The 23,801-nt window shown below is 33.4% G+C and overlaps 2 protein-coding genes across 3 annotated transcripts; one reads left to right on the top strand and one right to left on the bottom strand.

Moving 5' to 3' along the window:
* Positions 1–142: 142 nt before the first annotated feature.
* LOC124539722 (MICOS complex subunit Mic60-like) lies at positions 143–20,735 on the bottom strand. Of its 2 annotated transcripts, XM_047117063.1 has the most exons (18): positions 20,639–20,735; positions 19,828–20,006; positions 18,738–18,894; positions 18,011–18,101; positions 16,027–16,098; positions 14,371–14,540; positions 12,869–12,995; positions 11,790–11,953; positions 10,017–10,142; positions 8,999–9,071; positions 8,224–8,312; positions 7,595–7,705; positions 6,382–6,499; positions 4,919–5,053; positions 3,565–3,668; positions 3,244–3,345; positions 1,874–1,959; positions 143–1,094 (listed from the first exon to the last, which is right to left on the bottom strand). In XM_047117063.1, exons 1-18 carry the CDS (start codon positions 20,681–20,683, stop codon positions 917–919), a joined length of 2,127 nt encoding a protein of 708 aa, XP_046973019.1. In that variant the 5' UTR covers positions 20,684–20,735; the 3' UTR covers positions 143–916. The 2 variants fall into 2 exon arrangements, with proteins under 2 accessions (XP_046973019.1, XP_046973020.1); XM_047117064.1 differs by lacking the exon at positions 16,027–16,098.
* A 376-nt stretch (positions 20,736–21,111) lies between these two features.
* Positions 21,112–21,905, top strand: LOC124539725 (39S ribosomal protein L35, mitochondrial). The gene is made up of 2 exons (XM_047117067.1): positions 21,112–21,216; positions 21,319–21,905. Exons 1-2 carry the CDS (start codon positions 21,195–21,197, stop codon positions 21,825–21,827), a joined length of 531 nt encoding a protein of 176 aa, XP_046973023.1. The 5' UTR covers positions 21,112–21,194; the 3' UTR covers positions 21,828–21,905.
* Positions 21,906–23,801: the final 1,896 nt, after the last annotated feature.

Raw genomic sequence — 23,801 nt, 5'->3', positions numbered from 1 at the left:
ACTTAAATTTACTCCCAGTAAAACCCCAAATATTTTTATTCACATAACACGGGAATCAAGACCGTCGTTTTGTCATTTGAAGCCTTATTGGTTGAGCAATAAAGTTCAATGTCGATTGTAAAGGGAAAATAAAACAACCAAATGAAATAAATCATTCTCTAATTTAAAATTAAATACAATTTTTCATATTTACAAAGCTCACTAAACAACCACAGTGCATTTAATATTTAATTATTCTTTTGAACACGGTAATGATGAAATTTTCTTGTCGATAAATGCATGTATGTGGCAGAAACAATTGATTTTTTATTTCGAACCTTAGAGTATGGCTTTAAGGTACATAATCAAACAACGTTAACGGAACTAGCTGATAATAAAACTAATTAAAAAGAATAACACTAACGTTAAATAAATAAAAGAGCTATGTTTAAACAAATTAAGCTTTATTCTCTTTTAAATAAAGTTCGATTTTTATCGTTGAAACAGGAAAGTATGTTAAAAAAAACATTTTATATTTTTAATCTACTATTAAGCCATTTTGATTTGGACTCTATTTGCTTTCACATAAGGTTAAATATTATTTGCTTCATACGTATGTTAACAATGTATGCTATAGCATTTTGAACACTATATCGTTACGAAAAAGTCTAAATTAAGTTTCGAATTACATTCTTACTGAATCTCTCTCAATCAAGTCAAAGAGAGAACTGGGTATTTGACAGAATATCTTTAATACATCATTAAAAATACTTCAAATAATAATAATAGAAAACAATACACAAATCAGTTATCAAACTGTCACATCAATCAGTAGAAATAAAACTACATTTCAAATTTTACCTTTTTTCCTTAACATTTTACTTTCCATCGTGAAATGAAAAACGAGTCAAATACCCCGTACCATAGACTATATAATCTATAGGTAGAGCAGGCCGGATACAGAGGCGTGCGCCATAACGGCTTCTGCGGCTTGTCGGATTTCAAGATGGCGGCGGGCCGCCTCCGACCAAGTCCTGGCAGCCGCGCGGGGCGCTCCTTGGAGCAGGTTTACGTAGCGGAGAGCGTTCGCCAAGTTACCATGATCCATGTGGTACCTTGAATTACAAAATATAAATATATTAAAAAAAAACTGTACTCAAGAAGACAATACTTGAAATCCTTAATATTAATTATGATGTTTAGTGAAACAATCACTTATTGAAGCAACCCCTGTCGTCGTCGTCGATTAGACTAGCTTCCCGGTATATAAGATCGCTATCTTACCGCACTTACGGGCGGACGTAGGGGCGCGGGTTATCGTACGAGGGGAAGAGAGGGGCAATACGCGCCCCGGGGTACACGTAAGCATGTTAAAGCTGTTATTAATTACGATTTAAAATTCTTATATCAACTTTTTCTTATAACGAATCCATAGTGCAATTTATAGATTAATCAAGCTCCCGACCAATAATATGGCGCCAATTTGGTGTCAAATGTTTTTGGCTTTTCACCTCTTACGGTTGGAATAGAGTATAGTACGACACAACTTAGATGTAGCATCGGCAAAATTCGCAAACCCCATCACATCTAAATTAAGTACGCTCTTCCAAATTATCAATATTTATCTCTTATAAGAATAAGTTCTTAAACAAACGTAATAACTTATAATATCATATGACCTTAGATGTACTTGCTTTCTCGGGTTGAATTGACGCGAGAATCAATAGAGACGAATAGCGTCGAATGGCGCGATAGGGAGCTATTTATATTGGTTGTGTAAATAGGCAGTGATCAGTTTTATTGAATTTGCCGATGCTACATCTAAGTTGTGTCGTACAATACATCTTGTAGATGAACAAACAAATGTTCAGTAATAGGAATGGCGATATCTCACCTCGCTCGTTGGATGATGTCGAAGGTGTCCAATTTTGAGAAGTCAGTGGGCTGGTTTTCAAGCTCATCTTTTGGAATTTCAGAAAACTGAAAATAAATTCATTATCTTTCAATACACGAACTATCCAAGGATTAATTATATTATTTTTCATACTTTATGACGCTCTTACATCTTTTACATAAATACATTTGTCCTGCTGAGACAAATTCGCTGTACCATAAGATTGTCAAGTATTAAAAAATTTTAACAAAAAGAAAAACCGACTTCAAACAAAACAGTATTTTAAACCAAATTAAAATGCACTAAAAAGTAATAAAAATAATTGCATATTTAACATATTTTTGAGAGTCCTCCTCCTAGGTAAAATGAAATGAAAAATATTAGACTACTTAAAAGTCGATTTACGATTATATAACGTAGTTATAGTTATTGTTATATTTGGAGCCGGTGTCAAATGAACAATATAGTAAAGACACACTGACAATTTTAGAAGTTTGCAATGTGATGTCGTAAATAAACAAATTCTTTAGTATATTAATATCAGTATTGCACCCGTGAGAAGTCGGGGCGGGTCGCTAGTTGATTATAATATTCGATTATGACAATTACATGAACATAACCACGTTCCGGAAGGTGAGTCAAATATCCAAATAACCTATAAATAAAAGATTCGACAGAGTATCGCTAACGTGCTCCTCAGAATTGTTCCGTTCCCTCCCGATCCCTTAATTTGTCATGGATCCTGTGCTTAGAACCTTACCAAACCAAAGTACCCTTAAAGTATATCCTTTATAATAAAAAAAGAATCATCAAAATTGGTTAACGTGATTTTGAGTTATTCACCTATTTGTCGCGCATATACATAATGCAAATTTAAGACTTATGTCGTTTTCATACGGATACCATCATTGGAAAAAAATAAAAAAAAAATGGGACCCCACGGGAAGCACTACCTTTCAAACAAAAAAAAAATTATCAAAATCGGTCCACCCAGTAAAAAGTTACGAGGTAAAAAAAAGTTTGAGTTTGTCGAATTTCTGTGTCGAGTGAGGTAGGAAATAAATTATTTCCAAATATATCTGCTATAATGCACTTAAATTAAACACATAATATATAAAGTTTAATAAGGACAATATACCTAATTAACTAAGTAAAGTGGATGACCAATGAAACGATGGATGGTTTGTGTGGAAAATAATATGACTGGAAAGAATGTTACTTGGGATATGATGTCAGATAGAGAAGTATAGAATAAGATGATATGCGCCGACCTCAAGTAAAATTGGGATAAGGGCAGTATTATGATGAATCAATTAACTAATGATAGGTTGTTTGTATGAATGTTTGTATGAAATGTTTTTTAGGCTTACCTTCTGGAAAAGTAATTTAGACTGCAGCCATGACAGAAAGTAGACTGGAAGGGAGGCTCCATCGCGGCCGACAAGAGCTACTTTCACCGCTGTCTTTTCCAACTACGACAAAAACCAAACTGATTATAGTTTTTTAAAAACAATATCTGATAAACAAAATGAATGGAGTGGATGCGATGCGATGCGTGTTATATCATTAAAATATTTGTATTTATAATATAAAAATTACTATAATGTATAAATTACAATATCAACCGGGTCTGCTACTACATATACTTATATGTGTTTACTTTGTATGTTACTTATATGTATTTTTTTTACCTTATCGAAATTTTCTCGTAACGCCTTTTCAGTCATGATTCCATTTTCTTTTACTTCCTCGGGGATGCCTTTCAATACAGTCTGAACTAATTTGTCGTCTTTGCCTAATAAAAAAAATTGTAAAATGTTTTATGACAATAAAATAATTATAATTCAATTTACCTTATGCCTATTCGTATGGTCATTTGACTTACTTTTCTTGGATATGCTATTAAAGGGACTTTTTTGCAAATCATTGATTTACTTATATGTATACTAGATAAGTTGTAAATTTTGTCACAGTGACTGAGACCAGAAATAAAATGGTAAAGGTGGGTAGTTCAGTAATTAAGCCGAGATGAATATTCAGATATGGCTCAATAGTTATGTCTTTTTCGGTCTATCTTTGACAATATTATAGGGAAATTATTTGATTCGAAAATTATCATGATTGTAATGACAATTAAAAACTGAATTTATAAAGATTTCAAATTAATTCGTGCTGTCAACACCCATTAACTCCTTTTGGTCATTCTAATGTCAATAAAGAATAACTAAATAAATTCACTGGCAATGCACCATCAACTTTTGGGAACTAAGATGTTAGGTCCCTTGTGTCTGTACATACATATCAATCACCGTTCAACCATGGACTCAAGAATAGAAAATACTGCTTTTCCGCGGTAGGACATGAGATCAGTGAGTATCCACCCAGGTTAGTTTATGTCAAGTATAGTAAGCAGCAGGAGTCGTGTATGCAATATAGATCTCCTTGGAGGAACGAAATCGCCGGGTACGGGGAGCTTGCACGCGATTGGTCGGTGAGTTGACACTTGACGCGCATTGGGCGCAGTGTGCGGGGACGTTGCACGCCATTGGTCGGCGAGTCGAGGCTTGTCGCCTATTGGCCTCGCTCACGTCAGTCGGCGACTGTAATTGGTCGAAAGCGCGCGTCAACAGGAGTCGTGTATACAATATAGATCTCCTCGGAGGAACGAAATCGCCGGGCACGGGGAGCTTGCACGCGATTGGTCGGTGAGTTGACACTTGACGCGTATTGGTGGCAGTGGGCGGGGCGGTCGCACGCGATTGGTCGGCGAGTCGAGGCTTGTCGCCTATTGGCCTCGATGACGTCAGCCGGTGACTGTAATTGGTGGAAAGCGCGCGCGGTCTCACCGGCGGCCTCGAGCGCGCGTATCTCGGTGCGGGGCGTCGCGTGGCGGCGGCCGAGGCTCTGCACGCCGCCACGCGACGCTTGCACGCGATTGGTCGATATTGCAGCGCATTGGGCGCAGTGTGCGGGGAGGTTGCACGTGATTGGTCGACGTGACGTCAGTCGGTGACTGTAATTGGTGGAAAGCGCGCGCGTGCTCACCGGCGGCCTCGAGCGCGCGTATCTCGGTGCGCAGGGGCGCGCGAGCGGCGGGGCGTCGCGTGGCGGCGTGCAGAGCCTCAGCCGCCGCCCACAGCGACTGCGAGCGCCGAGCCTCCGCCTCAGCCTTCGAGCGCACTGTAACGGAGCCACAAGTTATAATAATAATAATAATAATCATCATTTTTTTTTTTTTAAATATGAGACAACATCACATACATTACTTTGATCCCAATGTAAGTAGCTAAAGCACTTGTGTTATGGAAATCAGAAGTAACGACGGTACCACAAACACCCAGACCCAAGACAACATAGAAAACTAAATGATAATCTACATTGACTCGGCCGGGAATCGAACCCGGGACCTCGGAGTGGCGTACCCATGAAAACCGGTGTACACACCACTCGACTACGGGGGTCGTCTAAATCTATTTCAGACCATAATTTACATAGATCCATATAGTGTTAGTAAAAATAAATTAATTGATCTCAATACCTAAATTGGTAATTATAGTGCTGCTGCCATACATACTATACTGATACGAATCATTCTTATTACAAATTACTAGAAATTTTACTATACTAGCGGCAAGATACGATGGCCGTTTTGACACATTAAAAAAGTGATGTGAAATGTAAATTTATTATCGATATAATATATTCGAATCTTTGTTTTTTTGCAAGTATGTAGTTTAATTCAAGATTTTGTTGCAAGTAGTATCTGATTAAAAAGGTTTAATAAAAAAAATATAAAATAAGTTTGAGTAATATATTCGAACGAAATCAATTTAAATCAAAAATTGGAATTAGACTGAATAACTTTATAAACACATTACATACAAGAAATAAACTGATACAAAAAAGAAAAAATAAAAGTTATCTTCGCGGTACCCAAATATTTGTAGTTTAGAAATCACATTCGATAAATTTTATGACTAACTGCACGTCACTATTGACAATAAAGAACAACAATTTGCTCCTTTGATGTAATTATTTATTAAATACGAAACTTCATGAGCGGGCAAACGTCGAAACGGCCATCATAGCGTGTCGCTACTTTAGTTATTAGAATTAATATTTTTATGACATATTTTTTTTTTTTGTTTTTGATATATAAAGTTTTCATACTTTTCTTAATATATACCATGTACATCAGAGTGCCATCGGTACCTAATATAGACAATTTGAAATATCACAACTTAATTAATTTAAACCTTATAAATTAAGACCCCATGAGGTCCTAACACAATTCTTATGGTCTTGCTCTTACTTGAATTAAACTATGTATTATAAAAGTTATTTCTAAAATTATTTCCTCCAAATTTCTTCTGATATATAATTAAGTGATAGTAATATTATCACCTTTTAAAATGTTTTTATTATTCCATATAGTTAAATTAGAATAAACTCAATTTGAGCCAGATTGAATGAAACCTACTAAGTGATCAGAAATAAAAGAAACTTACTCTTAAGCGTTTGTTCAATGGCCTTTAGTTTCCCAGCCATGGCGGCGAGCTCCTTCTTGAATGTGACCCGTTCCTTTTCCACTTGCTCTGACACTGAACGACTGAATTTACCCAATACCTGCGACAAATGATATGTTATCTTTAACATTAATATCCATTAGCCCTAGAGTTCAAATAGGCTATTTGACAATCCAAAAAAAAAATTGTGAATTATTGTAATCGTTGTATATTATGAGTTTAAAAATGGTTATTTACTAACGAAAGTTGAAAATAATATTTAATTTATAAAAATTCCATAAATAAAAAAGCATTTTTTAAACTTTTGTCACGTGACACAAAACGCTCCTCCGGGCTTATGATGAAGTCACTTACTTGTTTACCTTGCTATTCTTAATATATGTAACACATATTTACGGATTCTAAAAACCAGTCAAATAACCTATTATTATTTATAAAAAAGGAAAAATCCATGAATGAATAAAAATGCATTTTTTCAAGTGACACAAAACGCTCCTGATTGGCCGGGCTTATGATGAAGTCACTTTCTTGTAAACAATTTAAAATACAGGAAAGTGACGGCACCGACCCCATTGCAGCGCCATATTGTCCAAGTAGCGTTTTACGCGCTATTTAAATATGGAATTTTTAATATGATATTTTTCGGCAAATATGTACCAGAAATAAAAAAAACAACCTTTACTGGGTTCCTTACCTTCTACTAAATAATATAAAATGGATTTTAAAAAACCAGTCAAAAAGCCCATTTCCATATATGTATATTAGTAACATCACCCTGATAGTCACATAAAACAAAACACATCTATACATAAACGCGACATCAGAGTCGCCGAGGCCGCGAATTACACATACATTGCTATATATTTTTATTTATATATTATTTATTATAGTTTATATATTATTTTTATTATATATTATTTATTATAGATTACGTATATTTTATTAAAAAAATATATATATCAGTGTGGGCCAAGTCTCCCAAGAAGACGACAATAATGATTTCCAGCGAAGATCTGCTGATGTTTAGTATAAAATATAAAACGCCAAAATGTAATTGAATATAAAATGTAAAAAAAGCACGGGCATCTGCGAGCCTGTGGATGTTGTATTTTAAATAAAAAAGTCACATAAAACATAAAAAGGAATTTAGTTAGGGTACAATCTAAATATATATTAAGATATTCAATTAACTCACCTCTTTTTCTTTCTTAGCGAGTCTATCTTGCAGGACTTCCTGTTGAATCTCAAATTGTTTCTTCAGTTGTTCCTTAAGCGCCTTATTCGCTTCCGCTTGGATTTCCAAACTCTGAAACAGGAAATGCTTTGTCGTATTTTGTTGGGTTTTAATTGTCTATGGTGGCGATGAACGAAATGACAGTTGAATCTTCTTTTGTTTTAGATGAACAATTATAACTGGGGTAGTATGTAATGACGTCATCTTTTCATAAAGAAAAGGAGATATACAGGGTGTTATTTTTTAGAGTTAGCTTTAAGTCCAGTCGAGTCGAGATGGCCCAGTGGTTAGAATGCGTGCATCTTAACCGATGATTCCGGGTTCAAACCCAGACAAGCACCGCTGATTCATGTGCTTAATTTGTCTTTATAATTCATCTCGTGCTCAGCGGTGAAGGAAAACATCGTGAGGAAACTTGCATGTGACAAATTTCATAGAAATTCTGCCACATGTGTATTCCACCAACCCGCAATGGAAAAGCGTGTTGGAATATGTTCCAAACCTTCTCCTCAAAGGAAGAGGAGGCCTTTAGCCCAGCAGTGGGACTTTACAGGCTGTTGTTTTAAGTCCAAATAAAAAAAGAACATTACCTTCTTCTGATATTCCTTTTCTCTCTCTAATCTCTCTCTCTTGATCGTATCTTCGACTTTCGCTTCGATGATTGCCTTTTCATCGTGGCCTGGGGACATTATATTTCTCTATTAATAATAATAAATACAAACGCATTCAATTAACAAAAATAGATTTTTAATTATTTGGCTTTCAAGTTTTTAAACATACTTTAATTTTGCGTATGTTAAAGGAAAATAATATTTATTTGATAATAAACGTTACAGTGTAACTACAGGCACAATGGACATAACATCTTAGTTCCCAAGGTTAGTGGCGCATTGACGATGTAAGGAATAGTTAATATTTCTTACAACGTCATTGTCTATGGGCGATGGTGACCACTTACCATCAGGTGGACAATATGCTCGTCCGCCAACCTATGCCATAAAAAAAGCTGTGACATTACATAATCGGTCCTGGACTAAATAATTATATTATAGACCTACGGAAAATAACGAGTTATGAATGTCGGCAAAGTTATATTATATATGTATGTGTAGTCTACTCCAAATACAAAATAGAAAGGACAAAAAATGTTATATCGAATTGACGCGATGTAATTGATCCAGAGCTTGAATAATCTCAGACACTCATTGCGAACTTAAAAAAAAAAACATTTTAACAAACGTCAATTAAACTGTTATCGAGAACTATTATTAGTGCACAATATAGCGGTCTTATCACACAACACAGGAAATTTTATGGAAAGTCTTAATCTATTCGTTTATTTTCTGAGAAATAATCCATACTTACACTCAATTGCTCTGTTGATTTTCAACTCTCTCAACGTTTGCAACTCAGCAATTTCATTTTGCAGATATTGAATCTGAAATTTATATTATTTACCATATATTATTATACCATTGAAGGTCCATCTAATGGAAAGCGATTTGTTTGATAGAAACTAACATTGTCAAAACAATTTATATTTCATATGTATAAAAATTATTAGTTCATACTTATTGTGTTTTTAATTAAACTGGTACTTTATTTATACTAAAACTTACAAATTGGAATATAGAAAGGATAAAGTATGTAAATATTCTCAACAAAGCGAAGATCAAACAGAATATTCCTTAATCATGTGCATTTACAAGCACTTTGGTATTATCATTTTACAATACTGTATCAAACATAACGCTACCACCGGGTCTGAATGTAGATTCTACCAACATCAACTGATAAATAACTCATTAAAACTCAGTAGTTAACCTTTTTCGACATTTAAAATAAATTATGTCAGTTAAAAACAATCATATATAACATATTATTAATGTCAACAAGCATTACGTCTATGCTTTTTTATCATCTATATAATATTTAATTAAATAAAATATTATTTATTCAAAAAAAAATCAAAATAAACTTTATTCAAGTGAGCTTTTACAAGCACTTTTGAATCGTCATTTAACAATTAAGTGAAGCTACCACCGGTTCGAAAAGTAGATTCTGCCGAGAAGAACCGGCAAGAAACTCAGTAGTTACTCTTTTTCAACATTTTAAAAAAATACAATCATGTTAGTTAATACAATTATTTAAATTAATATATCCTATCTGGAAGTCAACAGGTATTAAATGCACGCCTTGTTTATCATCTACAAAATCTTATATTGAATAATACGCCTTTTTAACCAATGTATTTTTTATAAACGATTTGAATTTACGAGACGGCAAAGTTAAAAATATCTGTGGAATTTTACTAAATGGATACCTTGCCCCAAGAAGGATTTATTAATATTATTAATATTATAAGATATATTATAAGAGTGACCTGTTTGAGGGTGTACATGAGAAGCAGGTCGGTGTCCCCTTTTATGTCAAGTTGCCTGGCGCTGAGGTCTAAGCCGGGGAATAACATTTGCAGTTCCTCCTTGTAGGCCATACGGGCTGCTTCTACCTGGAACAGTTACATACAAATCATTTGGATTGCTTATAAATTTAGATCTAAAGTAGTGAAATAAATTCCAATAAAATTTCTTCCATTTAGACCCTTTGCTTACAGACTGGACTATGGACTGATTCGAGAGGAAGGTTTTTGTATATAATTGGATAATATAGTAAAGAAACACTGATAATTTAGACATAATTAGTATCAGCATTGCACCCGTGTGAAGCGGGGTCGGGTCGCTGGTATAATATATATGTCGGAGACGGTCATGAATTCCTTAGCGTAACGAAGCGCGGCACGAATCCCGCGAGGCGGCAGCACTGTTGTGACGTCACGGCGCGACTAACTCCGCGCTACGACGGAGCCTGCCCGGTGGAGGCGCTCAGAGAAGTCTCACTTACGATTCCACTCTCGTTAAGATCAGTACCTCCATCCTACGAACTGTCACTCGCTTCGTTGCCAAGTGTGATACAATGTGATACTGAATTCCTACTAAGTGTCTTAAGTACTTTAAACGTAGAATAAACGTGTTCCTGTATTCGCGGTTTCCTCTTTGCTCGATCACCCTTGTAATGCGCCCCTATGATGTCTGACGATTGTACTGATGTCGCTGTCGATCCGACATATGTATAAGTAATAATATATATTATAAGAATCAGTAGTGGTAATTTATTTAAAAAAAAAAAACAATGTACCGACAAAACACGCTTATTTTATGTTTTATCGAAATTTAACCATTACTTTTATTACACTAAATGGCTGACAATAATAACAATTAGCGAAATACTAATTATCTAACGTGCCGACAGCATGACGACCGTCTAGCACGAGATGATAAGTGGCTCTAGTCTTGGAATCGCACATATATTATATAGCCAGTAGCAGGTATAGTACGACACAACTTAGATGTCGCATCAGCAAAATTCGTAAAACCGATCACATCCGAATTGAGTACGCTATCCCAAATTATCAATATTTATTTCTCATGCGAATATGATCTTTGCACAAACGTAATAACTTGTAATATCATATGACCTAATGTATTCGTCAATTTGACGCGTCGATTTACACGCACTTGCTTTCTCTTATTTATTCTCATTCCATTGCATTTTCCGATGCTACATCTAAGTTGTGTCCTACTATACGATGGTGTGGTAGGAATGACACTCCTTACAATATAGTATAGATAGTTTAAGTACAAAAAACAGACAGATATATTAATAAATAGCTAATCGGTATCATCGGGACTTTTACACAACAATCTATATCATAAATAATGATAATTGCTTTAACAAGCAAAAAATCTTTACAAAGTATAGCACTCCCATATTTTTTTCTTATGGTATTGATTGGCGGACGAGCATATAGGCCACCTGATGGTAAGTGGTCACCATCGCCTATAGACAATGACGCTGTAAGAAATATTAACTATTCTTTACATCGTCAATGTGCCACCAACCTTGGGAACTAAGATGTCGTTACACTGGCTCACTCACCCTTCAGACCGGAACACAACAATACTGAGTACTGTTGTTTGGCGGTAGAATATCTGATGAGTGGGTGGTACCTACCCAGACGGGCTTGCACAAAGCCCTACCACCAAGTAAATTTTTAATAATTCAAAACCTCTTTTAAATAAATGTTTGAACGTTCTACCTTGTTCCAGTACTTGTCACTGAGTACTGCTTTGTTGTAGCATTCCTTGTACGCAGTCTCAACTTCATTCAGATCTGCTCTGAACTGTTTAATGTACCGGCTAGTTGCCGCGACACTCTCCGGCGGGGCTTGGACGCCTGCTTTTATCATACGATCCAGAGTATCTGTGGGACAACATTTGTTTATTACATCACATTCCATGGAAACCCTAAAATCAAACAAGCGCTTATTAAGACAGCTTTGTATTATCAAACTTCTCCCTGTGATTGTAGAGTTATTTTTACAGTGTATGATCTTGCACAAATTCAAGATTCCAATTTGGTTCCCAAGGCAAAGATGTGTTATCAAACTTCTCCCTGTGATTGGAGAGTTATTTTTACAGTGTGTTATCTTACTCACAGAAAATGGGTTACCAATCCAAAAAAACTTGGAGCATTGATAGATCGTAAGGTTAGTATGATCTTACTCATACAAAATGGGTTACCAATCCGAAAAAACCAGTAGCATTGATAGATCATAAGATTAGCAATTTTAAACAAACTATTCAGTGTTATAAATTTGGTAGACAATTGTATCTCTTTTGGGAATGCGTATGCTGACCTTACTTTAAACAGTATCAATTCTGTAGGCATTTAGATTAATCCTATGAAAACTCTTTAGACCAGCATTTGCTGAATAATAAACCTGTACGTTGTAATTCAATTATTACAACACTTATAAATAAATAGTAAGTAGAGCCTGCATTACTCATGTCGCGTTACAGAGTAACCAAAGCACAGAGGAATCATTTAAATTATTGAATAATAGCGGCTTCGCACGAATACTTGAAATGTATCGTTATATTATCACCAAATGACATAAAATCATTATAAATTCTAGCCCATGTGTTATTTTGACGTATAATTTCATAAAAATCCGTTCAGTACTTTTTTCGTGAGTGACAAACATACATACATCCTCCAAAACTTTCGCATTTATAATATTAGTAGGATAGGATTTCGGCATTTTTTCGTGATTTTTTTTAATAAATTTTATGTGTAAACATGTGTAGCGAATAAATGATTATATTTTACACTTACCGATAGCCAGTTTGGCTTTGCTGGCAGCCTCTTGAGCTATTTTGACGGTATTGTTGCGTTCGTTTTGCGCGCTCTGTAGAGCAGAGAAATGCTTCCTATCCAAGTCGTCCAGTGGAGACTCAACGATCTAGAAATAAAGTTATACATATTTATTTACAAAACGCTTGTCCCTTGGAGTCGTGGTGCAAAAACCTTCATCAAAAGTATAACACCTCATTGCCTCCACTGGTGACAGGAGGGGTGGTTCGTTTTTTGCCCAGAGGATCGGAATTGCGATTCAACGGGGAAATGCTGCTAGCATTCTTGCCACCATTCCACGCGGTCAAGATTTATACAGTAACTAGTTTTAGTTCATATTTGTATATATTTAAGCATTTAATGTTAATAAAGATTCAGTCTTTTTATTTACAATATTTACATTACGAAGGGGAAGTGAGCCAATGAAACGATATACACATGAGATAATATCTTAGATTGCGTGTTATGTGTACTCACAGTCAAACAGTTTCATTTTATTTAAAGTACCAGGCTCTATGGACGAATGTATCTAATATAAAATAATAAACCTATCGTGGCGTGATTGTATCAATTAGGACTTAACTGTTTTTTGTTTTCTTTATTTTTTGTTTTTCTGTTATATTATTTAGTTATTATGTTTATAAACGACGATAGCATAGGTAATTTTTTTTTAAATTGTATAATATATTTTAATTTCAACTTTAAACAAATATGTTGACACGATACACTATGAATGTTATGTACACTTGTAATCGATGTACATATCAGAAGTTGTTTTTCTTTTTTTGGATGTTGTGTAAGCCATCAATTAACATGTATATTGTTAGCGTAATTATTAAATAAATAAGTAAATAAATTCGTTAATTTATTTACTTATTTATTTAATAAGTTCGTTAACTGTTACGTAATATACCATCGTGTTTTTGTTATGATTTGCAACCTACATATTTATTTTGATTGCTTTTTATTATACTATTGTTGATACTTTTATGCTAAGATTTTATAATTTTTTCAGTAAAATAATGTAATTCGTATTAGAATAAATATTATTAAACCTTAAACACGTTTTTAAAGGTAAGCCGAATTTCGTCATCATATCAAATGAAAGAGCTTATAATACGACACAACTCAGAATTAGCATCGGCAAAATTCGTAAAACCGATCACATCAGAATTAAGTTCGCTATCCCAAATTATCAATATTTATTTGTTATGTGAATATGATCTTTACACAAACGTAATAACTTATATGACCAAATGTATTTGTCAATTTGACGCGTCGATTTACATGCACTTACTGACTCGGGTTGAACTAACGCGAGATTCTAGTTAGTCTGAGATATTTCTATTGGTTGTATAAATCAGCAGTAATCGCTTTCATTGAATTTGCTGACGCTACATCTAGGTTGTGTCGTGCTATACCTCCAAATAGTTTGCATATGCGATATCTATCTAGAACATTCGACGCATGCGTAAACAACTGACCTTGAACAGTGCCTTGTTATAATTGGCACACGATTGCGTCGCCTTCTTATAGTTGTCGACCGCCAGCTTGGTGTTCTCGTGCATATCCTGTTCCAGCTCCACCATGTCTTTCGTTATCTTTATCGGCACGGGGCTCTGAGGATCGCATTTCTCGGTTTGCACGAGGGTAGCTGGTAATATATTAAACAATTTTATTATTAAACCATGTGTATTATTAGTTAGATAACTTTGGAACGCGTCTGCTTTCACATTTTCCGTCCAGAATTGAGATTTATCGATGCGTCATTTGATTTATAGGGTCACGAATCAATCTCTGTCTTATATACTCATTCAAACACACATACACACACACGCACGAACGCACACACACACGCGCACGCAAACACGCATACACGCACGCATTTCCGCACGCACACACTCAGAAACATGAAACATTGTCAAATTGTTTTATCATTTATGTAAGTAATTGTAACCTCAAGTACACTTAAAAGAGATATTCGCGCAGCAAAATCACATCGCTATTCACACGAGAGTTTATAGTTCATAATTAATAAACATAATTTGTTAAAAGTTAGACTAACGAAATAGATGGTGAAGGAAAATATTAATTTTAAGTGATACAATTACTTAAGTGCACTTTAATAAACAAGACATTTTATAATGGTATCATGATAAACAATTGTTAGTGATCCAGTAAACTAATTGGGTCAGTGTGTGTTATTACATAAAACGTCCCTAGAAGTAGCAATAATCTTAAAAATTAAAGGATACAAATTGCAGATATATATAAATTGTTTCATTAAAATTATACTGTAAGTTAACTTTTTTTATGTATATCAAATACTAGTGACCCGCCCCGGCTTCGCACGGGTGTAATATTGATATGTACAAAATATACTACAGATTTTTTTTATTTATGACATCACATTAGAAAATTCTAAAATTAACAGTGTTACCGTATTGTCAATGTATTAGTAGGTACCACTCACTCATCAGATATTCTCCAACAAACAGCAATAATGGTATTTTGTTAAGTAATGCTGAGTGAGCCAGGATAACTACAGGCACAAGAGATGACTTTTATGTACTTACTCTGGTGACACTTAAACCACCTATGCTAGCTAGATTGTAATACATTAACAGTATAAGGCACGGTTAATATTATTATTATTTTTTATGGTATAAGTAGGCGGACGAGCATAGGGCCACTTGATGGTAAGTGGTCACCATCACCCATAGACAATTACGCTGTAAGAAATATAAACTATTCCTTACATTGTCAATTTGCCACCAACCTTGGGAACTAAGCTGTTATGACCTTAGTGCCTATAGTTACACTGGCTCACTCACCCTTGAAACCGGAACACAACAATACTGAGTACTGTTACTTTGCGGTAGAATGACCGATGAGTGGGTGGTACCCACCCAGACGGGCTTGCACCACTTATCATCTTAATTTGACCAGCAATAAGTAACTGTAATGCTTTTATATTGAATAAAGGAATTTGAGTTTGAGTTATTCAGCCTATTTGTCGGTCTGGCTACATATACTACAAAAAAAAAAATGTTGCCATATACATTTCTTTACAATAATATCTCTGGAACCCTTTGTATAGCAATCGTCGTTTAGTAATTCGATCTAGAAGGCTAACTAACCTGGTGTTTGAACCTCAGGAGTTTCAATTTTCTTTTCTTCCACGTACAATGGTTGGAATGTCGGTGGCGGTACTGTTAGAGATGAAATGAGATACTTGTTAGTTGTTAAACTAAAATAGTGCAACACTAAACATTTCTACATTACATAAACACCCATTTTAAGTTTCAAAGGAAGAAAGTGAGATGCAGTGGTGTTATAAATATTCTAATATTAATTATAGTACGACACAACTTAGATGTCGCATCGGCAAAATTCGTAAAACCGATCACATCCGAATTGAGAACGCTATACCCAATTATCAATATTTCTCATGCAAAAATGATCTTTACACAAACGTAATAACTTGTAATATCATATGATCTAATATATTCGTCAATTTGACGCGTCGATTTACATGCACTTGCTTTCTCTGACGCGTGAATATATAGCGACGAATAGCGTCGAATCGCGCGATAGGGAGCTATTTCTATTGGTTGTGTAAATCGGCAGTAATCGGTTTTAATTTCATTCCATTACATTTTCCGATGCTACATCTAAATTGTGTCCTACTATACATAACTATGAAAATAGTTCCTTTTAAAAGAGTTTTTATAACTTGTGAATTAAAGTGTGATTTAACTATTAGTGTCTTAAAGATCAATCATCAAGATCATGATGAATCTATGATTAGTTAATATAGTTTGAAGGAAATAGGAACATATAATACCATCCTTGTCACTCTTCTGAAGAAGTTTACTGTATACAATAGTTTGAATAGGCATTAAATCTTCTGATGTAATTTTTTTTATGATCAGGCTAACATGCTCAAGTTTTATCAAACTAAAGATGTTTTAAGGTAGAATTACTTTGAAGAAAGTTAGAACATTTACTGCGACATGCCCATTTGACAATATTATAAGATAAATTTAACCTGAGACATTCGCATAGCTGGATTAAGTGAAGTGAAGTGCATAACATTTGTCAAAAGACAAATCATTGCATTAGTATGTAAACTGATTTCAAATATCATATACCTCTATAAAAAAAATTGTAAAGTAAAGTAACAGTCTGTACATTTCCCACTGCTGGGATGAGGCCTCCTCTTCCATTAAGGAGAGGGTTTGGAACATATTCCACCACGCTGTTCCAATGCGGGTTGCTTCCAGCAACCCGCATTGGAATCAAAATAGCTCAAGAGGCTGCCAGCAAAGCCAAACTGGCTATTGGTAAGTGTAAAATATAATCATTTATTCGCTACTTATGTTTACGTATAACAACAACAACAGCCTGTAAATTCCCACTGCTGGGCTAAAGGCCTCCTCTCCCTTTGAGGAGAAGGTTTGGAACATATTCCACCACGCTGTTCCAATGCGGGTTGGTGGAATACACATGTGGCAGAATTTCTATGAAATTTGTCACATGCATGTTTCCTCAAGATGTTTTCCTTCACCGCTGAGTACGAGATAAATTATAAAGACAAATTAAGCACATGAAACAGCGATGCTTGCCTGGGTTTGAACCCGCAATCATCGGTTAAGATGCACGCGTTCTATCCACTGGGCCATCACGACTCTATCCACTATACTATATCCACTTCACAATATTGTAATGTTCAATATATTGTAATCTTATCTCAAGTCATTTTGTTCATATTTCGAATAAAATAAATTGTAATCTAATAGCAGGTTTAGAAAAACTAAATAATATAGACAAAGTAATTATTAACAACTTTCAAATAGGAGACACATAAAATTATATATAATTAACCTTTAAGTATTACCTTTGGATCTAGTTTTATCAGAAAAAACTTTTCTATCCGATGCTGCATGAAAAGAATTACCTCGGATTATAAATGGGTTGAAACACAATCTTAATTTATTTTTTTGGTGAGATATATTAAATAAGAAAATATACTATGTACTATTATTTTAGCTTCTACTTATTAAATTGTATAATAAATTTTATAAGCGAACCAAAATTCAAACAAAATCATTATTGACTCACATTCATAGGTCTTCTTTGCAAAGTCCTTGGCTGCATCTTTTTCTATATCTTGTTCTGACCTTTGTTTGAAGTCGAGTGGTGAAACACCTTCCTGTAAAAATTAAAATAACAGAGTTTCAATAAATGCAATAACAATAACAACTATACTAAAGAATTTGTTTATTTACAATATCACATTAGAAACTTCTAAAATTATCAGTGTTTCTTTACTACATTGTTCATGTACTATATACAAAAACCTTCCTCTCGAATCACTCTATCTATTAAAAAAACCGCATCAAAATCCGTTTCGTAATTTAAAAGATACACAGAGACAGACAGCATTAAGTGACGTTGTTTTACTATGTAATGTAGTTATTTGATAGAACTATTTTCTATTGCCATGAGTTATTAAGGCAATACAGATTCAAGGATAACTAATAAATAAACAAGTGTATTATCTACACATACGATAAAATTGAAGTGTCTGTTTGGAATATTAAAATAGTCCTTTTTTACTCAAAGCAATTTTTTATTATTAGTTGATTAAAAAGTTTTACATCTTTTTTCTGTCTGTCTGTTTGTTCCGACTAATCTCTGGAATGGCTGGACTGATTCTGACGAGACTTTCACAAGCAGATAACTGATATAACAAGGAGTAACATAGGCTTCAACAATATTTTTTTATTATTAAATTCAAACGCGTACAAGGTCGCGGGTACAGCTAGTAAGTATATATAATAATTACCTTTCCAAATAAAAAGTTGCTAATTGATGTTGTAGCTTTATTGAACTGGTTAACAGTGGACTTCCAGTATGTCGTGTTCTCCTGGTAGACGAGGGCTACTAAATCGTTAGCCCATGGGGCATTTGATTCTAACCAGTTGCGCGCATCTGGGCTGGATCTAAAGAATGCAAATTAAAAAAATTGTATAAACGGATGAGTAAAATTCACAAAATCCCAATCAATAAAAAGGGTTCCCAATCCTTCCATACTATTAAATTATAACAAATATAATCTTCACTATTATATAATTTAAGAGTTGATTTGCTTGTTAACTAAATTTAGGTACTCAATATGTATATTTTGAAAAAAATCTCAAAAATAAAATGGTACTAAGTATTGTTTTAGGCATTAGGTATATTGTTGTTAGACATAACAAAAAATAGTTATGCCTGACTGAAAAAGCACTTTATAAATTTTGGTAATTATTAAACCACCCATTGCCAGCAAGTTAGCAAAGCTCTTAACCCCACCTGCATATGCTTGCACATATATTAGTACATATATTTTGAAGTGATAACTTCTTATTATAGGATAAATTTCTTTCATTATGTAACATATTACAGCAGCATTCACTCTGCCTTTCTTTTCTCTTAAGTATACAGCATTTCATAAATAATCACTTCAGTCATGCATTCCGAGAAGCACATTTTTTTAAAATGTGTATATTGTTATAGAAGCAATAGTAATTAAGTGTAGATATAGGTTAGAGAGATTTAATGCACATTAATGCATTATACAATAAAAATAAAAAGCACTGATGTATCCCCATTATTAAAAATAAGCAAAACAACTTCAGCCTTGATGTTTATGAAATACTTGTATGGTTATATATGTAAAATAAATACTAGTAGATACAGTGACTGTCTGAAAAGATTTGTGTAGTATTTAATATATAATGTTATTATAAATTTCTGATTGTAGACATATAAGCACAAAATCTTTTCTCTTTTAAAGTTACACTGTGCAAGTATTACAATATTTCTGTATATTGCAAGTACAAGCAAAGACTCAATTATAATTCAATATGATACTTAGTATTCTGATAACATACTTGGCATAGACAACAGCTGCTCCGGTTAAAACAGTAACACCAACGGTCCCCCAAAAGAGTTTACGAGATTTTGGTTTTTCTCTGTTGGGTCTGTCCTGATCTATCTGTGCATATCGCCGGCGCGGAGCTCTCATAACTATCAGTGCCGCACATGATCCGTCCCCTATTTGTTTTCTAACCTGTAGAACAGAAATTTTTAAATGAGAAATAGTTTTTTTTTTTCAAATGAGAGAAATTATTTATGTAAAACATAATTTAATTTATATTGAAGTACTTAATATGTTTTTTAACAAACTTAAGCTATAGTATGGGCTGTTTTATAAGATTTGAATTATTGATAAAAATTAATATTTTATATCCAATTGATACTTAAATAATATAATTATTTTTAGTTGTATTAAGTGTATTATGTAAATATTCTTCTAAATATTCATTATTATTCAGTAAGTTTTCTACCTAATAATAACAATAAAAAAAAAAGTCAAATCTCAGCTGATTGTCATTGACGGTTCGTATCCCTAATAAATTATAGGTTATTTACAAAAATGACGTCCACGGATTGTTATGTAAGCTACAACAATAACAAAGTTTGTTGTGTTACATGATTCAATTATGAAAAAACATAGAAAGGTCTTAACATTAAATATCTCACAAATATAATTAACTGAAAGATAAAAAAGATACCGCAACTAAACTAAAAACAAGAACATATTATACAAGTAGCGTTAATTAGACAAGGAAGCTTTAAAACTATTTTACAACTTTTTCTACAGTTTTGAATATTTAAATATCATAAAAATCGTATACATACCAAAACTAAATTAGGATTGGTTAAATGATTTGAAAATCTATACATTTTCGGCACTGATTCTATTCCACTCGGGCTGTCAAAAGCAAGAAGGATTCTTATTTAACCATAGACAAAATATAAAAACAGCTTATATACAAATTAAGGTTTTCGTCATTATATGAAAATCTGTAGTATCGTTAGTACATATATTTTTTTCCAAATTCATATTAAAAAAAACTATAATATTAATGAGCAATTATCAATGAAATAATAACTATGTTAATAATTATTACCAGAAATAGGAATACCAATATAAACGCCCACAAAATAGGTGTATCAGCTTCCAACAGTTCCATTATATTAAAATTTAGCTGTTATATTATACTCCTTGACTTGAATGGCCGTATCCTCGCTGGGGTCACAATAATAGTAACTGCATTTACCTTCTATTATTCTATTTATATTATCTGTGTTAATCTGACAATGACGTATGTCTAAAAATTATTTTCTACTTTTAGTTTCAATTTTCCGACTATACGGAAATAATTTATTATAAATAAAGAACGAATGTCCTAAAATGCTTCGCTGTGCAATATCAGGTTAATACGAAAAATTCAGTGTAGCTCATCATATGTTATAGTCAATTTGGATTTTTTTTTCTTATAATTCAATTTTGAGGTTATATTTTCATTCTGTTTCAGTTTTTCGACGAATACCACCACTAACATTACCCTACTATTGCAACGCATCTAGAATTATCTCCATTCAGCCGAGATGTTTCTCTACATTAAAATTAAATAATACTGTTGCATTTACTGGTTTACCAAGTGGATCTTTAGTAAATAACAAACAAATATTAGATATATCTAAGAATCTGGTCGTTCCCGTAAGAACAGTCACTAAATTCAGCTTGAAAAAAGGAAAAAGGAAGACTGTTAAAGCAGTAGTAAAGAGGTTCTTTAGGTTGCACTGGGGTGGTTGGATCAGAACTAAAATTGGTAGACACAAGAGATTATGGAAGAAATCTCCCCCGCAGAAAAGACGTTTAAGACAACATGTGTTCTGTAACGGAACCCAAAATACATTACTGGACAAAATGGTTACTAGGTATTGGAAAAAACCTAAATACTATGTTGAAGATCCATATGCTCCATACCACACGAGGGAAGAATTCCCATACACAAGGAAGAAGCCGAGAGATATATACTAGATGATTAAATAAAGCTTTTAATTTAGGATTTATTTTGTCTTAGTTTTGATTTAAATATACAGTAAACATGAAAATATAGATGTTTTTTTAAATTTAATACCCATGGCATACCATACAGCATGTTTAAATCCAAAAGAAATAATTATCCAATTATTCAGTACAATATTCAATTAAGAACAAATGTAATAATTTGTGAAAAGAGCATTTTATTAATTTTCTTTCAGCATAATTTTTCTAAGCAGTTGGTATCATTTCATTATTTTTTTCCAAGTGTATAGTAAGCTCATAAAATTCTATCTGTAGGTAAGATAGAAGACTCTGGAAAAGGCAAATATAATAATTGTTGTTAATGATGTTTCTCTTCAAGGGGTTGAAGTTTATCTATCTATGATAAGGTATGGAAATAATGTGAAGGTTTGTTTTATCTACAGTATAGTTAGACAGATAGGTAAAAGTGCCATCTTAGAACAAGTGACCACCATCACCCCTAGACATTATGACTGAAAGAGAGTCATCAAAGAAAATGTAATGTATAAGAAACCTTATCTTTACCATTGCACGCTCCTGCTCACATTTATGTCATAGGTTTTGGTTATTAAGAAATCTACCATACTGTGGGGTATTTCTATAATAGGCTATTTGACTGGTTTTTAAAATCCATTTTATATTATTTAGTAGAGGTTAAGAAACCCAGTAAAAGTAGATTTTTTTTATTTCTAGTACATATTTGCCGAAAAATATCATATTAAAAATTCCAAATTTAAATAGCGCGCCAAAACGCTACTTGGACAATATGGCGCTGCAATGGGGTCGGTGACGTCACTTTGCTGTATTTTAATGTGGTACATATAGTAGAAAAGCAAGGTTTACAACAAAGTGACTTCATCATAAGCCCGGCCAATCAGGAGCGTTTTGTGTCACGTGACAAACGTTTGTAAAAATGCATTTTAATTTATTGATTTTTGAATAAATTAAGTATTATTTTCAAGTTTCGTTAGTAAATAACCATTTTAAAACTCATAATATACACTGATTACAATCATTCACAATTTATTTTTCGCATTGTTAAATAGCCTATTGTGACAAATTTAGTTATTAATGTTATTTCATCTTAACTTGCAAGAATATTTAATAGTTGTCTTCAAAGTGGTGGATTTCCTGATCTACAGTAATCACTTTTTAATTCTGGTAATTCTTTAGAAAGATATCTGATCTTTAAAAAGATTTTTACTCTGTGTTAACAGACATAATCTGCTTCATAGATAATAATTCTTCTAGACTACCGACGCATGTATCGTCGCAATATATAGCGTAAATATAGCTTATTAAGAATATCAGCGAAGCCTGGCTAATCACATGCCTTAGGAACCTTAACTTTAGAATGATTTTCTATAACCTACCCAAACCCTTAGATTGTGTTCAACATGTAACTTTGGTCAAGAAACTATCACTACCGTATTAGAGAATGTTTTACTTCTTGTTACAATATAATTCATAGACGTTGACATTAAAAAAATAAGAGGTCTCCTGAGGTATCAGTTTGTGTTTGGGGTCCCTCAAAGATTAATTCTTGGACCTTTTTTATTCCTTATATACATATAAATGACTTGCTCTTTCTTATTGGGAACAAACATGATATGTGTTATGTTACCTCATTAGTTTTTAAAATTAATAGAAAGTATATGCAGTACAATTATGTAAACAATGTTGTCTCTGGTTTAGTGTAAATAATCTTAGTCTAAATAATGTAAAACATTGAACAGTAATATAGTCTGTAATGTTATTTATTTACGGAAAAATATTAATGAGTTTGTGAGAAAATATGGTACTTATCGTTTTGGGAAAAGGAACAGATATCGATTTATTAGTCCTGTTTTGAACACAAGTAAATAATCACAATGCCAAAACTAGCACACTGTTTCTTTCGTAAATTTTTCTTAGGTCAGAATTATTTCCAAGCCGGTGGTGCTTAAT

Source organism: Vanessa cardui, chromosome 23, assembly GCF_905220365.1.
Source record: "Vanessa cardui chromosome 23, ilVanCard2.1, whole genome shotgun sequence".
NCBI classification, from domain to species: Eukaryota; Metazoa; Arthropoda; class Insecta; order Lepidoptera; family Nymphalidae; genus Vanessa; species Vanessa cardui.
This window is presented reverse-complemented; position numbering and strand designations above follow the sequence as displayed.